This window comes from Micromys minutus (genome assembly GCF_963924665.1).
Source record: "Micromys minutus genome assembly, chromosome: 10".
Classification (NCBI taxonomy): domain Eukaryota; kingdom Metazoa; phylum Chordata; class Mammalia; order Rodentia; family Muridae; genus Micromys; species Micromys minutus.
The window spans coordinates 9719937-9740966 of NC_137979.1; the positions used below are offsets into that span (position 1 = coordinate 9719937).

At 44.8% G+C, this 21030-nt stretch overlaps 1 protein-coding gene across 5 annotated transcripts in view; it reads left to right on the top strand.

The window, feature by feature from the left end:
* The window catches only part of GRIA1 (glutamate ionotropic receptor AMPA type subunit 1), a gene marked incomplete at both ends in the record, with an annotated part of 304357 nt that overhangs the window by 188661 nt on the left and 94666 nt on the right, over positions 1 to 21030 (top strand). For 4 of the 5 annotated variants that reach the window (XM_080924568.1, XM_080924567.1, XM_080924570.1 and 1 more), the window contains 3 exons: positions 8544 to 8705; positions 11661 to 11828; positions 19775 to 19879. In XM_080924568.1, the coding sequence (XP_080780694.1) occupies positions 8544 to 8705; positions 11661 to 11828; positions 19775 to 19879 (435 nt within the window). The remainder of the gene's footprint in view (positions 1 to 8543; positions 8706 to 11660; positions 11829 to 19774; positions 19880 to 21030) is intronic. The other variant, XM_080924569.1, reaches the window with a different exon arrangement.

The following is a 21030-nucleotide window of genomic DNA, read 5'->3' on the forward strand; positions in this document are numbered from 1 at the left end:
ATCAGCCCGCGCTGGGGATCCTTGACCTTCTACCACAAACTATCAGCAGTTTATCCTACATTTAAGGACTGAGAAACATCTGTTGATCTGAGTAACCATTATATTATTTTATCTATGATGAACATGTGCAAGATCAGCCTGCTGCTGTGTCTGCAGATATCCAAATATACAAGTCCCTCCCTGACTTCAATCATGACTGAATAAGGCAACACTAGTGCTTTGTTCCAATGTGGACAGCATGTCTATTAGCTGACTTTCGTACAATCACAACATTCTGTTGACTTACTAGAGGCCATGTAAGCTTCTGTGTTACCAGAGATTATGTGGGATGAGGGTGCCTTAAAGGACTCACTTGCTAAGGTGGATAAAATGAGAAAATGTGAAGATGTTTATGCAAAGACATGGATGTTTGAGGACACAATCAAGTCATCAGCTGAAGAGTATTTCACAGAATCCCTTTTATCAATATTCATCAGCATATACCTGTGTGCTCATAGACTTGTAAACAAATCCAAAAACACCCTCAGGAGAGAAGTCAGCTGGCCCAGAAGTCTCCACACTTTGGTGGTTGAAGCTCTGCTTTTAGATGAAATCTTGGGGAGAAACCTGCAGTGTCAACAATTAAAAGCAAGGCTGTCTTGGAAGGCATAGAGTCAGAGGGTGGGCCTCTGTCTTCTCTTCCTTACCCCCTTAACATAGTATGGTAACCTCTGACCAACATAGCATGGTAACCCAGCCTGTGTCTATTGATCAGCCAGGTGTCTTTGATAAATCAATAACTACATGCATGTAAAGGTTAAGGCAAATGCCCTAAAAATATATAAATAAGTAAAAATAAATAAAATAAAATTTAAAAAAGCTCATGACCTTCAAAGACAGGGCAAGAAGTTATATGATTATCCCTAAAATTCCCTTCCTGGCACTTTTATCTCTGACCTGATTCACAATAAAACATACATAGAAAAGTCAGTCACAAGACCCCTTTAGTCCTTGAGACAAAGGTTGAGGTCAGGCGATAAAAGAATTAATGCTTGCAAGGAAGTCAGGAACAGAAAGAATTCTGTGTCTCCACTTCTTTACATGTTCTTAACATGCCACCTGTAACCATCTGAATAGGTTTATCCCCGACCCCCACCCCCAGACTCATGTGTATGAATGCTTGGCCCATGGGAGTGGCACAATTAGGAGATGTGGCCTTGTTGGAGGAAACATGTCAGTGGCTTTGAGGTCTCTGTGCTCAAGCTCTGCCCAGTGTGGAAAGAGAGCCTCCTCCTGGCAGGCTTTTGAAGACAGTCTCCTCTTGGCTGCCTTAGGATCAAGATATAGAACTCTTGGCTCCTCCAGCACCATGTCTGCCTGTATAATGCCACAAGTCTCTCCATGATGATAATGGAATGAACCCCTGAACCTGTAAGCCAACTCCAACTAAATGTCGTCCTTATAAGAGTTGCCTTGGTCATGGTGTTTCTTCACATCAATAAAACTCTAAGACACTACCCTGCACCAGAAATTATTTGCGGACCCTGTGGAGCTGTGGTCTCTGCCTTTGAAGAGCTCAGAACCTCAGCTAACAAATAAATACAGAAATAGAGGGCCAAGAAGCTAATGCTCCACTTGGCAGCATACATCAGAGGCACTAAAGTTAAGCATTCTGATCTCCAAGAGACCTCCTCCCTCATGTGAAGATGAAGCTTCCTGTTCCAATCCAAGCTCCTACACAGGACAGGAGATGAATTAACAGGAAGATAGGTGGCTGGAAGCCATGCCCGAGAGTCACCTTACCCTCTCCCTCTCCTTCTAGCCACATTGCTTTGAAAGAAGCCATTCCACTATATTTTCTCATTCCCAGTTTACAGGCGTTAATAGAAGTATCTGCTTCTGGATGTGATTACAAGATTTAAATGTGATCATCTAAGAAATGGCCCCATGGAAATGCCTGCTACCTTGTTTGGTTCAGGCTGAATCATAAAAAAAAAAAAAAAAAAAAATGCAATGGCTGCTGTTATCAATTTAACAAAAATCAGTCTCCCCTGAGATCTGACTGTTCATCAGTCTTGACAGAGCTGTAGAGAACAAATTTCCCACCTCTTTCCCATGACAACCCTCCCAAGAGTCAAGCACATCTTTCGCCTACCCTCTCAGTCTTCCATTATGTTTCAGGCTAATCCTTTCTGCCCTTGCCAACCCTTCCTAATAGAAAGAGACTTCAAACAGAACAGTCCTGTGACTGTTCTCCTCACAGAGCTGTCATCAGAGATATTTCTCTGACAATTCAGGGGAAACTTGACATGTTCAACCTGTGCCATTCAGAGTATAAAGTACCAGACTTTGGATTTGGTCTGATCGTACCTCCTCTTGATGTCAAGGGGCTGGAATGGAAAGCCCTTTCCCCATGAGCTGGTGCTGGCTTAATGAGATGCCATCTTGATGCTGAACCTGAGTATTTCAGAATGTCCCCTTGCCTTTCTGTTGGGTGTGGTGCCAGCTCAGATAGGATGGTAAGGGCTGACCCTTTTGAAGGAACTCAACAAAATGGAAACTGTGCTTTGAAGGCAAAGCCTGACAACCTGACAGTACTATGCAGTGGACTGGGGAGAAGGCTTAGTCAGTAGAGCATTTGCCTCACAAGCTTAAGAATCTGAGTTTGGTCCCCAGAATTTATACTAAAAAGCCAGGTACCATTGTGACTAGAATCACAAAACCTGCTACATTCACAGCCTGGTCTGCCACCAAGGGCTGTCCCCCGGGCCCTGGGCATGGAAGAAGGGCAGAGGGGTCATTTATAGCTACAGATAAATCAACATATTTGCACAGTAGCGAGAGATAGTTGTGTCCAGGAGAAACCCAATAGTCATGCTCTGGCCAAACACCGTTTGTTCTGGGATCCTAACTGTCCACTGTTATGGAGGGGGCTTCAGTCCTCTTTGAGTAATGGGTCCGCCTCCTACATCTAAAGTCCCTGGTTCCCCATGAGCTGGCAGTGCAATGTGTTGGTAAAGAAGTCAAATTGTGTGTCTAAGGAGTTCACAGAGGTTCTGAATCAGGTCACACCCGAAACCAGGGTGAATCCTTTCAGTGGCTTATGCAAATGAGCTACTGGACCTACCATCCAGTTGTCTCTCAGACCACACGTGGGATTAGACTGGATGACATATACAGAACATTAAAATAAATATCTGGCTTGGGAGGGGAACTAGGAAAGACTCATAATGAAACCTAGGATAACTCTTGGTTGCTTGCTTAATTTTCACTTTTCTACAGCAGTAACTCTACAGTCCCCAAAAGGTGGTTTAGATAAAATTAGATCGTGTACTTGAGGTGGTTATTTTAGCTACCACCATCATTTTATTAGTCTTATGAGCTGTGCTTCAGGACTATGCTGAAGTCTGCTGCTGACCCTCAGCCCCAGGCTAAGAGATGGCATAGTAGGCTGAGCTCTCAGACCAGCTTAGAACATGATTTCTCAAATGCTACCACTTCCCCACTACCCCATCCTGTGACTTCACTGACCCCTTCTCCCAGGAACTAACAATGACATCCAACTAGAGAGCACAGTAGCTTTATTTAAGATTTGTTGCTATTTTCTAACGGAACTCAAAGGGTAAAAGTATATGACAGAAGCAGCTAAAATATAGCAAACAAAACCTTGCATTTTCTTTCTTTCCCCACCCCTGGTCCTGGGGCTCAAACAAATCGCAAGCTTCTTAGAAGTATGAAGTTGCGCCTTCCCCATATTTGGTTATTCTGGCTATTTCTTCCCCACGTCTATGTAACACACCTCTACCTCTTTGTCTTGCCTCACCAACCCACTGCCACCCGTGGCTCCCATTAGCTATGCGATGCTGGAACATTTCAGATCACCCCTTAAGCTTACTCAGCCTCTCCGTAACGACTGGGGTCATACTATTTTTGGTTTAATTCTTCTGATAATTGTCTCCATGATTTTAACATATTTAACCTTGAGTCTTGATTCATTGGCATTAACATTTTGTCAAAATCAGGATCTTCTGCTCCTTTCGTGGAGCTGTAGAGTGACAGTAGCTATTCTCTAAGAACCGTCATGTATACCATGTTGCCCCCATGTCCCTCAGATGAAGAAGTGTCCTCAAGCCTGCACTTAACCATATCCTCTACCCCTGGATAAAGATAAGAAGCAGGACAGTCTTCCTGTGTTGCTTGCTCATTGATCATGCATGGGTAGCCACTTTAATACAGAGAGAGATACTGAAAAAACACATAAAAGCAGAACAATGTGACTGCTCCAGGAATACCTTCTTCCCAGAGTCCCACATGGTCCAGGCAGGAGTAGACCTCTATCTAGCCAAGGCTGGTCTTTAATTCTTGATCCTCCTACCTCTACCTTCTGAATAATGACAGTGAAGTTTAATAATGGAAACTTTTGAAGCATCATAATTAACAACATGGCGTCCTTAAACACATTAGATAATGGTATGAATAAGACAAATAAAGAGAATGCACAAACAACCAAATAGTACCCTCATGGGTTTTTAATAAAATAGAAAAGAAAATTAGAAAATGATTTAATTAAGCCTATTTAGTAGATGTACCGCAAAAGAAGAGTTAGCTTAATCTCACAATTTTCTAGCAGGCAAAGAATGAATGCCTTTATTTCCCTTCTTAATCAAGGCCACATTTCTCTATTGACCAAGGCTATGCTCCTGCACTGTGGAGAAATCAAGCCTAGTAACTATGAGTCTCTTTTGTGATTAGGACATCCTAGAGGTCAATGTTAGATTTCCCAGCATGCAATCTTGCATTGGAGGGGAGATGTCAGCTCTTGAATGTACAATGGCTCCAAGTGACTTTCTGGTTTTAGTTCTTGTGGTGACTGTCACAAAGGGAAGTGCATATTCTTTCTCTGGGTTATGAGTGTGGGGTTGGAGAGTTCCATCAGCTTGATTATGTGTGACCCAGGATTGGCTCTACTAACATTGTCATCAGGCTGGCTGGTGACAAAACTGAGCTGTGCTTCTGCTTGAGCAAATCACCATTCCACTTGGCCTTCATTATGCCGGGGAGGGAAAGTCAGTAGGGATGCCCGGGAGCTTGGTACAGATTCTAAGTGACAGGATCTGACCGTGGGAGATAATTTTCATTTCATTCTCTCAATTGTTATTTTGCGAACAAGATGTTCTTTTTTAAAAAAATCTCTGAAGAGTAGGGAAAATCTCCCAATGCGAGCTGACTTTTAACCAGGGGTGGGACGGCTGTACTCTCGAATTGTACTTTGCCACCAAATGCAGACTGAGTAGCAGAGCCAAATTTTGAGTTTACCTTTAAGGACCACTGGCTGGTACCATTGCACAAGCCTCTGTTTCACTCTGAACTGTGGCTTTGGTAAAAATTAATCTCAACTGATTAAAATCACTCACTGGCAGATGTTGCTGGCTGATCATGTTTCCCCTGGCTAATTGGCACACCTGCTTGAGGGACGATCTCTAGCTTTATTCATTCTCACGGCAAGAAAGGATTGAGCATCTGCCCTGGGCTGGGCACGTATGGAGAAGGCTGGGTGCTAGGACCCATCGGTTAACCAAATGGAAATTGAAACTGTCCCCACCTTCAGTAGTTGGCCTGTCAATGGGAAGAGAGAGGACAAAAAGAACAATGAGGAAAGATGTTCTCGGTGGTGACAGGTGCTCCAGAGAAGCAGTAGGCACGACATTGGAATGAGCCAGACTGAGTGTTGGAGGAAACCCAACTGGTGTTCTCCCACAAGCAGAGCCCAAAGCAAGGCTTCAGGAAGAAGCTAGAACTATATGCCAATCCTGGAAAGACAATAGGGATGCACGGTAAAGAAGAAAAGTGAGATACTGAGGCACATTCCCAAGAAGTCCCACCCCTCACTTAATCTCTGGATGTCATAGAACAGTCCATCACCTTAGGCACTGGCAGAAGATACTGGACTGGCAACTACTAACTCCACAGCTGTCACTGGCATATAGATGTCCCTGGGTTTCTGAGCCCAGCATGCCTGACCTCCTCTGCATGCAGGTGGGGTGGCGGGTGTTTGTAGTTAGTGCATATCTGCATAGCTCGGAATAGCGGTGTGTGATGGGGAGTGGAAATGGAGGGCCAACGGTGTCTGCTGCAGGGCAGGAACTGGTTCTTCAGATGAGGGGATGGGAATGAATCCTCTGGAGGGATGCTATTCCAGCTAGGATCCCGACCATGGAAGAGACATGACATTCCTAGACAGGAAGCAAGGTCAAAGACTGAGTGAGACTGAACGGAGACTGAACCTGTCTATAAAATAGAGTTCAAAGGAGTCACAGACTGTCAAAGGCACTGCTGAAAATTCGCGGTCTTGGAATCATTAAGTCTATTCTTTCAGGACTTGTTAAGGACAAGCCCTGGGGTCCTAAGGTAGAGCCAGGTCCAGTGTGTGGACTCTGCTGTCAGCTGTGGGTTTCCCTGTTGCAGGTACACTTCCTCAGCTCTTTCTTCTAGTCTATTTCTGTTATCTTAGTGGGCACGTTCCCTAAGCCATAGGGCCAAACAATGTGCATTTTCACAATCCCTGCTAAACATTCTATACTAATTATAATGGATAAAAGAAAGAAGTTAACACAAGCTGTGTGTGGCCCAGCTTGCATCCCTGTCTGACCTCATCTCCTACCAGAAATTTTTTATCACTATTGCCTTCCAGTCAGATCAGCCCCTTTGCTGTTTCTGGGGCATTCCAAGCAGCCTCCTACCCCTAGGCCTTTGCTCAGTGTGCCTCACCTATGCATCCCATAACTCACACATGGGACTCCACTTTACTTCTGCCAATGGGAACCCACAGGCGGGTCATCTGGACTATCTATCTTCCCATCCACAAAGCCACTTTACCTCTCTCCATAGGCACATGGCTACAACAGAGCACACAGAACTACACAGCATTGTGTGGTATGTTTTCTTGTCTACAGTGTGATTTTCTCCTACAAGAATGTAAGGTCCACAAGGGTGGGAGATAATCCACTCTATGTTCTCAAAATAGTGTGTTTGGTGATGAGTGGGCTTTCCTGGAGGGGAGGGGGAATTACTTAACAAAAGATCTTAGTTCTGGTCCCTTCTCTGTCTGCAGTTTTGTGGGTACTGACCCTTCCTTTCTGTCTTAGTTTCTGTGTGTGGCAAACAAAGTAAGCTGTACTTTATAAAGGAGTGAAATGAGGCCAGAGACATGAAAGTACTGTTCATTGTTGAATTTATTATATAAATGCAAGGCTTTCTTTTAAGTTCAAGGCTTTCTGACTTTGGGTGAGTTTTGCTGAATCAGAAGGAAATTCCATTTACCATCAAGAATCATTCATAGATGTCAGAGGTGACCAGGCCTCCTCCGGGAGAACAGGTCCAGTTCACTGTACATAAAAGAGAACAGTGAGAGGTGAAAGCCCCCATCAGAAGCCAGCCCCTGTCACAGACTTACTGGTGACCTTGGAAAACTAGCAGGCACTTGTTCCCAGCATACTTCAGATGTCTCCTCTCTCCAAAGGTAGAGCAGGGTGGTGACCAAGGACAACCTTCCTTTGGGATTTTTCTCTTTGATTCTTATGTATTGACATCTTAAGATGTCTTGAGGAAAGGAGAGGTGGGAGGGAGGGAGGGAGGGAGGGAGAGAGAGAGAGAGAGAGAGAGAGAGAGAGAGAGAGAGAGAGAGAGAGAAGAATCTAGACTCTTGAGATAACTCAGAAGAAAAGGTATTTGTCACATTAGCTCAGAGCCCAAGTTCAACCACCAGAACCTATATAGATGTAGAAGGAGAGTGTAGTGTCTCTACCATTGTTTTCTGATCCCCCCCACACAGTAGCACATACAGTCAATTGCACACATTCTGTACGTGTTTTCCAGACACAACAGGGTAGTTACACATATGAACTCATGTTTATTGTGATAGCATACGTAACCCCTGCACAAGTTTAACCTAGACAAAACCCAGTGTGAAGATGGGAGGAAGGCCCAAATTCTTACCCTAGCCAGGAAGTTTTTAACAATTTATACGAGTTGGGAGGGTCGGTGCTTGGTAGGTTAATCTTGCTTCAGAAATTGGCCCCACACCCAAGTATATTCATAGTACAAATTAAACATAAAAAGGAGGACACAAAATTGAGTGGGTAGGGAAGAGTTGATCCAGAAGGAACTTCAAGAGGGGTCAGTATGATCAAAATAAACTGTATGGAATTCTAAGAGAAATAATAGCCATGTTTTAAATCCCAACCATTCATTGATTGTCAGTCTGGTGACATGATGTCTATTTTATTCTTTCCTTAAACTTCAGGCTCCATTATATAATCGAATGAACAAAGTAATTTAGTCCAAGGAAGTAATAAGCCAACCCTCCTATATTCCAGATTTGCCATCTTGGTCTCTATGCCAACTTTGTGGAAGAAAATCTATGAGAAGGGAATTCAAAGGGCTACTGTCTACATTCATTCTGATCTGCCCCGTGGAGCAGAAAAGAAACCTCATGAGTCTGCACTATGGTGACAGAGACCTGCCCAGGCGACATGTTTTGACTCTCCTCTTTCGTTCTTCCTCAGGGCTTCATGGACATCGACTTAAATAAGTTCAAGGAGAGTGGAGCCAATGTGACAGGATTCCAGCTGGTAAACTACACAGACACGATCCCAGCCAGAATCATGCAGCAGTGGAGGACCAGTGACTCCCGAGACCACACCAGGGTGGACTGGAAGAGGCCAAAGGTGTGAAAATAGATACCCCACCCCACCCCCACCTTTTAAAAAATTCCTTGACCATTTCCTGAACAGTGAGGCATGTTAGCTTTCAGAAAGAAAATGGGTCTTTAGTAAGCAAAAGAACATCAGCATGAGGATCAGGCATCCCGATGTGGCAGAGGTTGGCATCCCAGGGCTTGTACCATTGATGCATATACACCAAATATTCCAAAGCCTTATTCCATAGCACTCAGCATTTGATATCTGTTTTATAGTACAAGAAGGCTGCATGGACTTCAGCCATGATGGAAACATCATACCTAGCATTTGTTAGGTGATGTTTGTCAGTGGGACAAAATACAAGAACAAATCAGCTCTAGGGGAAAACGATCTATTTTGGTTTTGCCATGCTGGCTCCATTGCATTTTGGGCAGTGGCAAGGCAAAAACATCCTGGTAAAAAGACACAATGGAGGGAGACTGCTCTTTTCAAGGCATCCAAGAAGTTCGATTCTGAAAGGGGCCAGGGATAAGCTTCAATCTGCAAAAGCGAATACTCAGTGGCCCACTTCCACCAAGGAAACCAGTGCCTCCTGACTTCCACCACTTCCCAGTGATGCCATTGGGTTATGAGTTCATTGATTGGTTAATCCCTTCATTGTGTCAACTGATTATATTTGTGTCCTTATGATACAGTTGCCTTTCCAAAGCCTATCTCTGGGAACCACGCCTTCACCATGAGGGGTTTTCTTTGAGGATACTCACCCATAACACAGCAAGAGGATAGGAGAAAGAAAAGTACAGCTGCTGTTCTAAAGAACCCTTTTCCTGAGACTGGGGGATGGCTCCGCTAGTAAAGTGCTCATTGTGCCTGGCTCAATCTCCAATTCCCATGTAAAAAGCCAGGTGCAGGAATACACACCTGTAGCCCCAGCCCTCAGAAGGCAGAGGCATGAGGATCCCTGGAACTTGCTGGTGAGCCAGTCTGACCCAACTGTTGAGCTCAGGGTTTAGCAAGAAGCCCTGTCTCAAAATTAAGGTCAAGAAAGACAGAAGAGGAGTCCTGATGTTGACCTCTGACCCCATCATACAAACATACACAAGCACACATACATGAACATGTACACACACACACACACACACACACGTACAGAATCCCTCTCTGTAGTCGCTAGCAAATCTTTCCACCATTAGCCCCAGATGAGAAAACTGCCTTTAGCTGCTTGCAAGGAAAGCCAGAAAATGCCATTTCTAGTCTAAGTAGGGTCGCCATCTTTCTTTTCTCTCCAGTGGTACTAGCAATGGAAACTAATACCTCATGAATGCTGAGCAAGAGCCAGAGCTCCCTTCCATCACCATCTTACCCAGAACAAGAAAAATGTCCCTCTCTTTGTAAATTGAGCCTCTGTGAATAGAGGACAGGGTAAGACTTGCTCCCCGCTCTGTATCCCCAGAAGATCATCAGAGAAACCTGTGAGAGATGCACAGCCAGTCTCCTCCTATCTCCACAGACATCTTCTCACAGCTCAAGCCTACAGTGAACCCCTGTCTTTAGAAAGATTGTGAGGCCAAGTCTGGTAGCCTCAGACTTGGGACCACTGGGGAATTCTTGACTCATGTTTCCAGGCTTCCCAGTCTATTTCATTTGTGAATGGCAGGCTATATAACCGAGGCACCTTTTGTCCAACCAGTGACCAAGACTAGCTTTCCTCAAGACTAGCTGCACTATCTGATTAAACAAAAAATGCTTTAAAAACAAATATTGACTCTGATAGGGGATAACAAATTAGTTATTACTATTATTATTATGACTACCCACGCAATTTCCAAGTTTAATATATTTTTCTGGGAAAATCAAAACAAGCTTTAAAAGCAAAAACAAAGTGTTTGTTTGTGGTGGCAGCACTTAAAATGTGGATGCAGAAGAAATAGGAGTTTGATGTCATCTTGGGCTACACAAAATGTTTTAAGCTAGCCTGTCTCAAAAATATAAATTAGAAGGGACTGTGTATGCAACTCATTCATTAAAATGCTTGTTGCGTAAGCATAAGGATATGTATTTGGATCCCTGGTCCCTACAGAGAAGCTTAGGCATGGCAGCATGTGCCTGTAATCCAAGCCCTGTGCAATCAGAGACAGGAGGATCCCTAGGGTTTACCGGCCACACACTCTAGCCGGTTTGTGAGCTCAAGGTTCATTCAAAGACTCTGTCTCAAAAATAAGGTAAAAATCAATTGAAGAAGACCTCCAGCCTACACACACACACACACACACACACACACACACACACACACACACACACGAATACAAATAACAAGCCAGGAAATCAAGTAAGAACTGGAAAAAATAAACTCACTCTATAGCTGTGTCGTATGACCTTAAGATAACATACTAGGTAATAAGACCAGTTCTGTCTCATTCATGTCTTACCGGCTCTTTGATCAAGTGAGAAAACCCTTAAGCATTATCATTAATCCACAAGAGGGAATGTTTATATAGTGTGTGCCTTACCATGAGGTAAAGCTGCACACAGAGATAATTAAAAGCTTGCTCATCCTGGAATACTGTTCCCTTTACTGTTAGAAGACGTAGGAGAGCAAGCAGTTCTCCATGGCTCCCAGTTGTTGACTCTCTTGCAGAGGAAGCCAACTGATTTTCCATGTATATGGCCTGAGAATATGTCGTGTTTGATCTATGTCTTTCTTCCCAATTAAGCCGACATGTTTTCAAATCACAGCAAACTTTAAAATGCTGGCGTGTCTTTAAAGGTTACAGCTGGCTATACTAAACTCACAGCTCTGGAGAGCTGATTTGCTGGACTAGTGAGCAGGTCTGTGAGAGAGATGGACCACCTATCTGCAAAAGCTCCTAGCCTCTGGCCTGCCACATACCTCACTCAGCAGGAAGCTCATTCTCCAGTAGACAGCCTCCCACCCACCTCTCTGTCGGCTCTGACATCTGTCTATTTGTCTTTCTCCCCCAGTACACATCTGCTCTTACCTATGATGGTGTGAAGGTGATGGCCGAGGCCTTCCAGAGCCTGAGAAGGCAGAGGATTGACATCTCCCGCCGGGGGAACGCTGGGGACTGTCTGGCTAACCCAGCTGTGCCCTGGGGCCAAGGGATCGACATCCAGAGAGCTCTGCAGCAGGTAAGGCTGGTGGTGCCTTCCTACCTCACTTTTGGGAGCCAAATATAGTCATCAGCATCCAGTTCAAGCAATATGTATCGCTCTTAAATTAAACATGTGCTTGGAGTTTGGAGTGAGTGACCACTATATTGTTTGCACCAAATGTATGGAATTCAAGTCAAACATGGGACAAAAACAGACAAGAGACCATAAAAATGTGATGCCATTCCTTGTAGTACCAAGACTGTATTCTAAGCTTAGAGATTATACTGAAAAAAGAAAGCCATTGATGCCCATGCTCAGAAAGGAGGTTTGACATGCGTATTTGCAGGGATGAGACCAGGAAAATAAGGTAAGATGCATATCACAAGAGTGTGAGAACCAGAGTTTGGATCCCCAGCACCCACATGAGCCCAGATGTGATTTCCAGCCTATAATTCCAGCAGGCAAGAAGCAGAGATGAAATCTCCACATGGGTCTGGCTAGTAAGACTAGCTGAACTGCTAAGTTCTGGGTTCAAGTGAGAGAGGCCTTGCACCAATATCTAAGGCCGAGAGTAACATAGGAAGAGGTCAGCCTCTGGCTTCCACACATAAATGTACTCATATGCATATGTGCCAGCTCACAGATCTGTACACACGCACACACACACACACACACACACACACACACACACACACACACAAGCAAACTAGAAGAGGAAAGAAATGCTCAGGTTGATACTTAGCTGTGCACAGCACAACCCTAGACATGTCTCCTTCATTCACTGACACATTTCATGGCTCTGTTGCTCATCCTTCTGATGTGATTTTCCTCCAATCTCAGCACCACAGTCATCAATTGTGTTTGCATTTGAACTGTGAGAGAACAGGAATAGAAAACTGTGCCTAGCCTGATTGATTGGCTACGCAGAATCCAGACTCCACATCGGAGAGTATAAACATTACATTACTAACATGTCCGCTGCACAGCAGAATCAGACAGTGGTATAATGGGTGTATTTTGATGTTCTTGCTTTAGAAGATTCTGGAGACTTGCTTACTGCTTGAATACTCTTAGAGGTCCTAGAAGTGTCTAGAACTTTCTAGAAGTACCACGTGTCTGTGTTGTGATTCTCAGTTCGATCAGGTACAGCATCGCCTCTAGTGGGAAGGCAAAGAGATGGCAGGAAGGCTGCACTGAAGTTGAAAGAAATGACAAAGCATAGGCACAGAGGGAAACCCACAACAGCAAGGTAGTTTGGAGCAATTAGCCTTTAGAACCCAACCCACCTTCCTCAGCCAATAGTATCCCCTGGGTGAGGCCAGCTCCATCATTAATCATGCATTCAGCAGAAGGAATTGGGCTCCCAGGGAAGAAGAAAGACTTCTAAACAAAATGCATGAACACAAAATGTGCACCCACATTCATATAGCTTAGGCAATATTCACAATCTGGACAAAGACTAGGAAAGTGCCTCCACAGCTACCCTTCATCCCTGAAGAAAAGCCCTGTGAGATGGAGAACATGCAGTCATGTCCTCCAGGAGGAAGTGAGACAGTAGGCCTTCCTACCACTGCAGGCATCACCAGGACCTCAGCAGTGTCTCTGCACACCACCACCACCCACTGTGCACTGTGCAGACCTCTGTTCTCCCATCTCTGTGCAGGACAGCCACCAAGTCACCAGGCAGTTACAACAGACACCAGGCAGGTTCCAGAAAGATTACCAAAAAGGAAGTGGCTGTTCCCAGCTTATTTAAAATGTTTTTCCTGACAGCAGTCGAGACAGATCTGTCTGCAGAGTGAGGCTGGCCACAGACAGGCCCAGGGACTCGCCCTTGGTCCCACAACCTTCCAGTTCCTCTGCTTCTTCCATCTTAATGACATCCCTGAAAGGGTATTCTGACACCACCATGACAGGGATGAATCCTAGGAGGCAATGTGGAATGACAGGCAGTGCTCTGAATGAGGAAGCAAGAAAGATGGCCCCCGCATCTCTCGGAGCGACCTCAGAATAGCCATTGAGCCCTCTGGTTCTCCTTTTTCATGAAAAGGAGGAGGCCAAGTGGATGGTACCCAAGTCTCAGCTGGCCATTTGAACCCTAAATCCCAGTATTAGGAAGGCAGAGGCAGGAGGATTGCTACTTTTTACTAAACATGAGCTATATAAGAAATGCCAGGAGGGAAAAAAATGTTCTAAGAGTGCATTCATTTCCCATAAGGTCTCACTCACATCTTTCCACTCCCCCTCTGCTTCTGCCCCAGCAGGATTGGAGAGAGTTGGTTGCCATGGTAAAGGCTGATAGCTTACTGTTTTGGAGCTGAAATACATGTGTGCCTGTCTTCCATGGGTAGTTCCCAAGAGCTGACTGTGCACTCCAGAGGGAGACAGGGACCAAACACTGGGGACCATGAGAAAAGTCAAACCCAGCCCACAAGAGACTCCTTACGTCTCTTTGATGAACAAACAAGTAAACCAAAACGTTCTTTTCCTAAGACCATCTGTCCAAAACAGACTCCTTTTCAAATCTGTGGAAATCACCTAGGATCAAGAGTTTATTGCCAGAAGAAACCTTGGGGATTTCCCCTCACTTTATAGATGAGACGGTAGATGCAGAGTGATCTGTGGTGATTTTATGGTCACAAAATGGTTTAACCACATAGGCAGAGTCAAACCCTTGCCCTGAGCCCCTCCTTCCATGTATCAGGGCTGTCTTGTGCTCCAGTAGATTCCTCTATACAGTGTTGACCCTTAAAGTCACCCCACCAAGACGACTGTCTAGCCATTTTGCCTCTAGACCCACTTCTTTAGATAGCCATACCACCAAAGGACAACTGCCACTTGAGCCTAGGTAAATTTTAGTGGCATCCAGTCTTTGGAACCCAGAGATCTGCTTCAGAGCTCCTGTGTCTGCAGCCTTTGGGTTGAACAGTACAAAGGCCCCACCCCACTTTGGCTCAGAGGTTGCCACCTAGAGTCCAATATGTGTCTGGTGACACATACAGAGTTCTGAAGCCCAACCAAGGTGACCCAAAGTAGTGGCCTAACCCAGTTGTAGCACAGAGCTTTGGGCAGTCTCTATGCACCCATATCCTTCACCACTGAAATTCCCCCATCAAAGTGAAGCTGCCCCTGCCTGCCACCAGGAGAGCTGTTAAGGGTGTTAATGAGCAGACAACCAAAAAGCCCGTAGTGCCAGCTTCTAACTGAAAAAAAAAAAAAAAAAAACCCCACTTAAGTCAAGCTCTTAAAGTGTGGGAGATCAGGGTATGAGGAAAGAAAAAAATCTCTGGGCTTTTTATCCCAGAAAAGATACATGTTTTACTATTCATATTTCTGTATGACCAGGATTTATGGAGGTGTAGATGTTCCTAGAAGCCAAACCAAGCTATCAAACTCAGAAAGCTGACTCCCTCTTACTTCTCATCTGGTCATTGTCAAGTATAATGAAGTGAAGGATGGATGGCATCTGGGATGGAGGGGGCAAGAGGAGTCCCTGCTTTTCAGGGCTCAACTTTGAGGCTCAAAGGCATGAAGAACTCATGAGCAATAATAGGGTGACGCGCACTGAGGACTGAGCCGCAGAGTGAGTTCTTGGTCTTGTTGAGGGCAGATCAGAGAGCACAGCCAGAGTGTGGACAACTGCAAAGCTTTCTGCCAGAATACAGCTGGGTTTGTGTAACCTGGAATACTTGAGAGATACAGAAATGAAGCGCTTGTATGGCCTGGCCTGCCTGAGGCCCTGGGTTCTATTCCAGATGCACACATGACACCTACAGAAAACTAGAGTGAGCACACAGGCACGTGAGGGGATGGCACACTAGTCCTCCAAGGGAATGTTGAAGGGCTGGGTTCATATCCTAGCCCCACCAAGCACTAGCTGGATATCATTGAAGAAATATTTGTTTTTCCTAGAACTAGTTTGTCTGCTCAAGGGATTCAGAACTCTTTCTTTATTTTCCTTCTCCTGTGTGTGTGTGTGTGTGTGTGTGTGTGTGTGTGTGTGTTGCATACCCACTGCAATTTTCCCTCCCTCTACTTCTCCCAGTACCTTCCCCTACCTCCTCTCTCCCTCAAATCCATGACTCCCCCATTTCTCTTCCGAAAAAGGCCAACCTCCCCGGAATATGAACCAAACATGCCATACCAAATTGAAATAAGACTAGGCACGTCCCTTCATATTAAGGCTGAATGAGGCTACTAGCAGGAGGAAATGGGTCCCAAAGCAGGCAAAAGAGTCAGAGACAGTGCCTGTGCCCACTGTTAGGAGTATCGCAAGAACACTAAGCTTCACAACATATATATATATATATATATATATATATATATATATATATATATATATATATATATATATATATATATATAAAGAGACTTATTCAGGCTCTCTGATTATGGGCTCCGTCTTTGTGAGCCACTAGGAGCCCACTTAGTTGATTCTGTGGGTTTTCTTGGGGTGTCCTTGACCCCTCTGGCTCCTACAAACCTTCTCTGTCTCTTCCAAAGAATTCCCTAAGCTTTGCCTAATGTTTGGCTGTGTGGGTCTCTGCATCTGTTCCTATAAGTTGCTGGGTAAAGCCTCTCTGATGATTATGCTAGGCTCTGGTCTAGTCTCCATTCCTGTTGGCCCATTCAACACAGTATGCATATGGTATCTTCGTCATCTTTCTCATCTGAATAGTGTCCACATGTAGCCAATACAACATTCTAGATATTTCAGTTATTTGAGAAGGAAGCCTAGACCGAGGTTCAATGAGGAGCCTGTAGCTGTCCTTGGGTGCCAACAAAAAGAAAAAAAGAAAAATGTGTCTGGAAATGCCCAAGAGGTTGGTGGCAGCAGCAGACTGGCATCACATACCACATTGTGCATGTCTGTGTGGCCCACTACAGCTGAGTGTGGCAATCTTATAGAGGGGCCACTCGATATCTGAGGTAGAGACAGCAGCAGACACCAGAAACTCTGAATTTCAGATTTGCCTCTGCTGCTTATTCTTGCCACCTACCACTAGAGTTCTGGCCTCCCCTGTGAAGGGAAGCCATAAAGTCTAAGCATCATGCCTCCTGGGATTCCTGTGAATTCAGAAAAAGCTTCATAAATGCACAGTGTGTGGGAAGTGATGGGAATATTGGGGTCATCCTTAGTAACAATAATAGCTAGTGTGTTGAGCACTTGCAAAGACAATTTTTATCATAAAATATCTTACTTACCCTCAAAATAAACTTAAGACATAATTAACTCAAACAGATCCATCTAACACAAGAGGAAACTGAGTCACATGAGAACGAGCAATGTCTTCTAACCAAACAGATGGATATTTGAGACCAGCAAAAAAGAGCGGTTACACATTCGTATTGTTGGTGATGATTTTTTGTGTGTGTGTTTGGTTCAGTTAGTCTACCATCCAGTAATCCAAACTTTTGCCTCACTGCTGTTTAATTAAGTTACTTAAACTGGAACCCTGCCACCCAAGCTACCCAGCTTGAACCTGAAGCACTGGGAGAGCTGAGCATGGACCGGATGGCAATTTTCGTTACCTTTCTATTGCTGGGATAAAACAAAGCAGCTCATAGAAAGACGGAGCTTATTTGGACTTAACTGGTCCAGAGGGATGAGATCATCATGGTAGGGAGGCATGGCAACATACACTCCTGGTGACATACTTCCTCTAGCAAGGTTGTAGCACTACCTAAACATCTACAAAAAGGGCCACCAACCTGAGACCAAGTATCCAAGCTATGGAGGACATTTCCCATTTAACCACCACAATGACCAAAGCGAGAAGGTGACGTCACTGACTCCTTTCTAGTAGTCTTCATAGCAGGATCCATGTTTTGTTTTCTTTCTGCAAAGGATGGATGGTCCAGACTTTTCTAGGAGTGGTGACATCGCCAGCTTACAGATGAAAGAGCAACAAGCTTGTATAAGTCCTCAGTGTTTTTGGCCTGTCATGGCCTCCCTACTGAGACTTCAAACCAGAAAGGGATGAAAGGGTCGGCTTCAGAACAGGGACACATACACACACATACACACACACAGAGAGAGAGGGGGGGGGGGAAGAGGGGCTATTCTCCCTGACTTCTATCTGAAAAACAAAACCCTGCATAACTTTTCTTCAAGCTATTAGAGGGAAAGAAGACAGGCAGCACTGGACCATAGTCAGAACCTCTGTAACAGCTACAGATTCACCTCACCAGTCATAGGCAGGGTCGACATCAAGTCTGTGATGTCATTTCCTGGACTCATCTTCAACTAGAGGGTTACTTGGTCTCTCCAGAGCAGCAGACTTGGGTTCCTAAATTGTCTACTGGACTTTTAATCCAAAATTTGAACTTGAAGGTACAAATCCATGTGAGTTCAGTCTGGCTCATTCAAAGAGAGACAATTCCCATGCCATAGATTTTTGGCTCTGATAGACATGATGTTTTAGCCATCTGAAATGTGTGTAAGGTCCTGCATGCTCTGACTGAATGTGAGGTCTCTGCGTGTGTGTGTTCTGTTTCTGCTGCACTTGTGTATCACTTAAGGCAGACAGGGCAGGAACTTTGTAACCTGGAGACTGGAAGGGGTAATCACTCGGGGTCATCTGGCTGTTCATGGGGAAGCTAGAGTCAGATCCAGCTCCTCAGATTTTAGGTATTTTATTATCTGGACTTACAAAAGAATTCAAGAACCTTCTTCAATCAGATTCAAGGCATCCATCCTAAGGCTGGTTGCCAGTCTGCACTCCTCCGGATTTATCAGTGGTGGCACCACTGTCCCTCTGCTTCTTCTTCTTCAGTTGCTCATCTGAGCAGGCAGGGTGTGGTGGGAGTGTTTGGCTAAGGATGATGGAAAGATGTCCCATTAGCATGTCCTCTAACTTACTGATAATGCCTGCCTGAAGCAGTAAGAGAGAATGGATCCACTTGGGTGAGGATGTGCTCTGTGCACTGAAGCTGGTCATGACAGGGGGTGGGGCACTCCAAACTTCAACATGTTCTTGGGGTCTAAAGTTTTGCTCAAAAAGAAAGACCCATTTGGCATGGTGGTCCAGTGTCTGCGCTGGGTGTTTCCAGGCTGTTGGTGTGTTACTCAAAAAGAAAACAAAGGGTCACAGAGGCTATAAAGTAGTAAGAATGTGTTACTCAAAGAAACGTGTTAGTACAAGTCAGAAAGAAGTCCACTGTCAGAACTGTGCCACGTGAGTGAGGGTGCTCTTGGTCTTCCTTTTATGGGGTTCAAATGTTCAGGGGTAGGTTACTAGGAGTATAATTTTCATGGTTTACTTTGACAGACAGACTAAGATTAATCTTAGTTCACTGTGCATGTCCATACTAATGCATCCAATCTCAATTATATATTTATATATCCAGTTATGCATGGTCATAAGATGGGAAACAGAAGAGTTCACCTGAAAGCTCACCTGAGATCACAGTTTGATGCTCTGCACACATATCCCAGAACAATCTAGACAAGATTGGCCATCTCCCTCATCATCAGGATGTTTGTCTGATTAGGAATGGGACTTTGTGAAGGAGTTATTGGGGGTAACTTGTTTCCAAGACGTAAACCAGGAGAACCTGAAGCTTGGTGAAGATGGAGTCCTAGTTTGCCAACAGTTTTCTAGGTGCATTGTTCAGAAAGTATAAGATATAGCCACAGTCTAATCAGGTAGACTTCCAGGCTAGGAAGCTACTCTGAATGCTTGCTTGCCTCAGTGGCATGTGACTGTTATCCCATCACTTAGAAAGTAGAGGTGGGAAACTGGGGTGGTGGATAGGTGGGTTTAGGAGTTCAAGATTTTCTTTGTCAGGTTTATATTGAATTCAAAGCCAGATTGAGCTATTTAAGACACCACCTCTGAAAACCAACACACACACACACACACACACACACACACACACACACACACACCAATAACAACAACAACAAAACCCACAGGGACGAACATGAAATGCAACTTGAGTTTGCAGCTTCACTGTTCAGCATTTGGCTCTGTTTTCAGGTGCGCTTCGAAGGTTTGACAGGAAATGTGCAGTTTAACGAGAAAGGGCGCCGGACCAATTACACCCTGCACGTGATTGAGATGAAGCATGATGGAATCCGAAAGGTAAGGGCCACCTGAGCTGATGGGACAGAATGGAGCCTCGGGCCACTGGTGAGGGTCCTCGGCACCTGCAGGCCTTGCCTACACCTTTTAAGAGACTGAGGAATTGTCAATTCTAGATCCTTCTAGTCTCCGCTCTGCCATTTGTCATCTGAGATGTGGAGAAAGTCGGGTCTCTTCTCAGAGAATTGATCCCCTCTCTATAAAATGGGGCTGTAACTCCCAGATGTTTTCTTCTGACAGTGTTTGAGAGCCATGACATAGGAAACCACTCTGAGCACACAGAGGGAGACCCCAGCATACTCCCTTGGCCTGTGACCCAAACATTTGAGTGGCTGGGGCTGGAGGATTATTGTAAGCCTGAGACTAGACAAGGATATAGAATGAGATTTGGTATTAACTTTATGAAAGGGCCTGAAAATATAGATAATAGATATATAAACATTACTAATTATATCCATTGGGGTTCTGGAGAATCTTAGAGTACCTATGGATGAGGTTAACTGCCTTCTGACTGCCCATACTTATTCACAATCATGCCCTCTTCTCAACAGAAGTCAGAGTAAAAAAATACACATGCATGTTTATGTAATATTAATACTCATATAGGACCATTTTCAGATGAAATGTAGATCCTTTGGTCTTACTTAACTCTAAGACCCAGTGTGATTTGCTCACTGTGAAGCTTTGACTTTGACCTTCGACACTTCCTTCCTGCCACACCAGACGATCTTGCTTCTTTCGGCTCTGTGAATACACACACCCCTCTCTGCCCTGAACTCTTTACATACCTTGGGAGGATAGGCTGCTGTCTTTTGCTTGGTCGATACCTCCTCAGCCTGCAGCACTTAGAGCAGAGGGTATTCCTTGGAGACAGCATTCCTGGCTGCTGTCGTTCTGTCTCTTGGCAGCCTCTATGTCCCCTGCCCTCAGACATCATCATGTCTGCTTCCTTGTGGTAAGCCAGAAAGGAGGCATTGTTGAAGGTTTTGAAACCGGTGGCAGATGGTGGGTCTTAGTGATCCTGGAACCGGAGCTTGAGTTCTCCATTGACTCATCTGGGATGTGGACAAGTCTTCCAAGCCTTTAGAAAGAACTCACAGTGGTGCTGCTGACTGTGTGGAGTCTCTGAATGATTCAAGCATCTCAGGTGT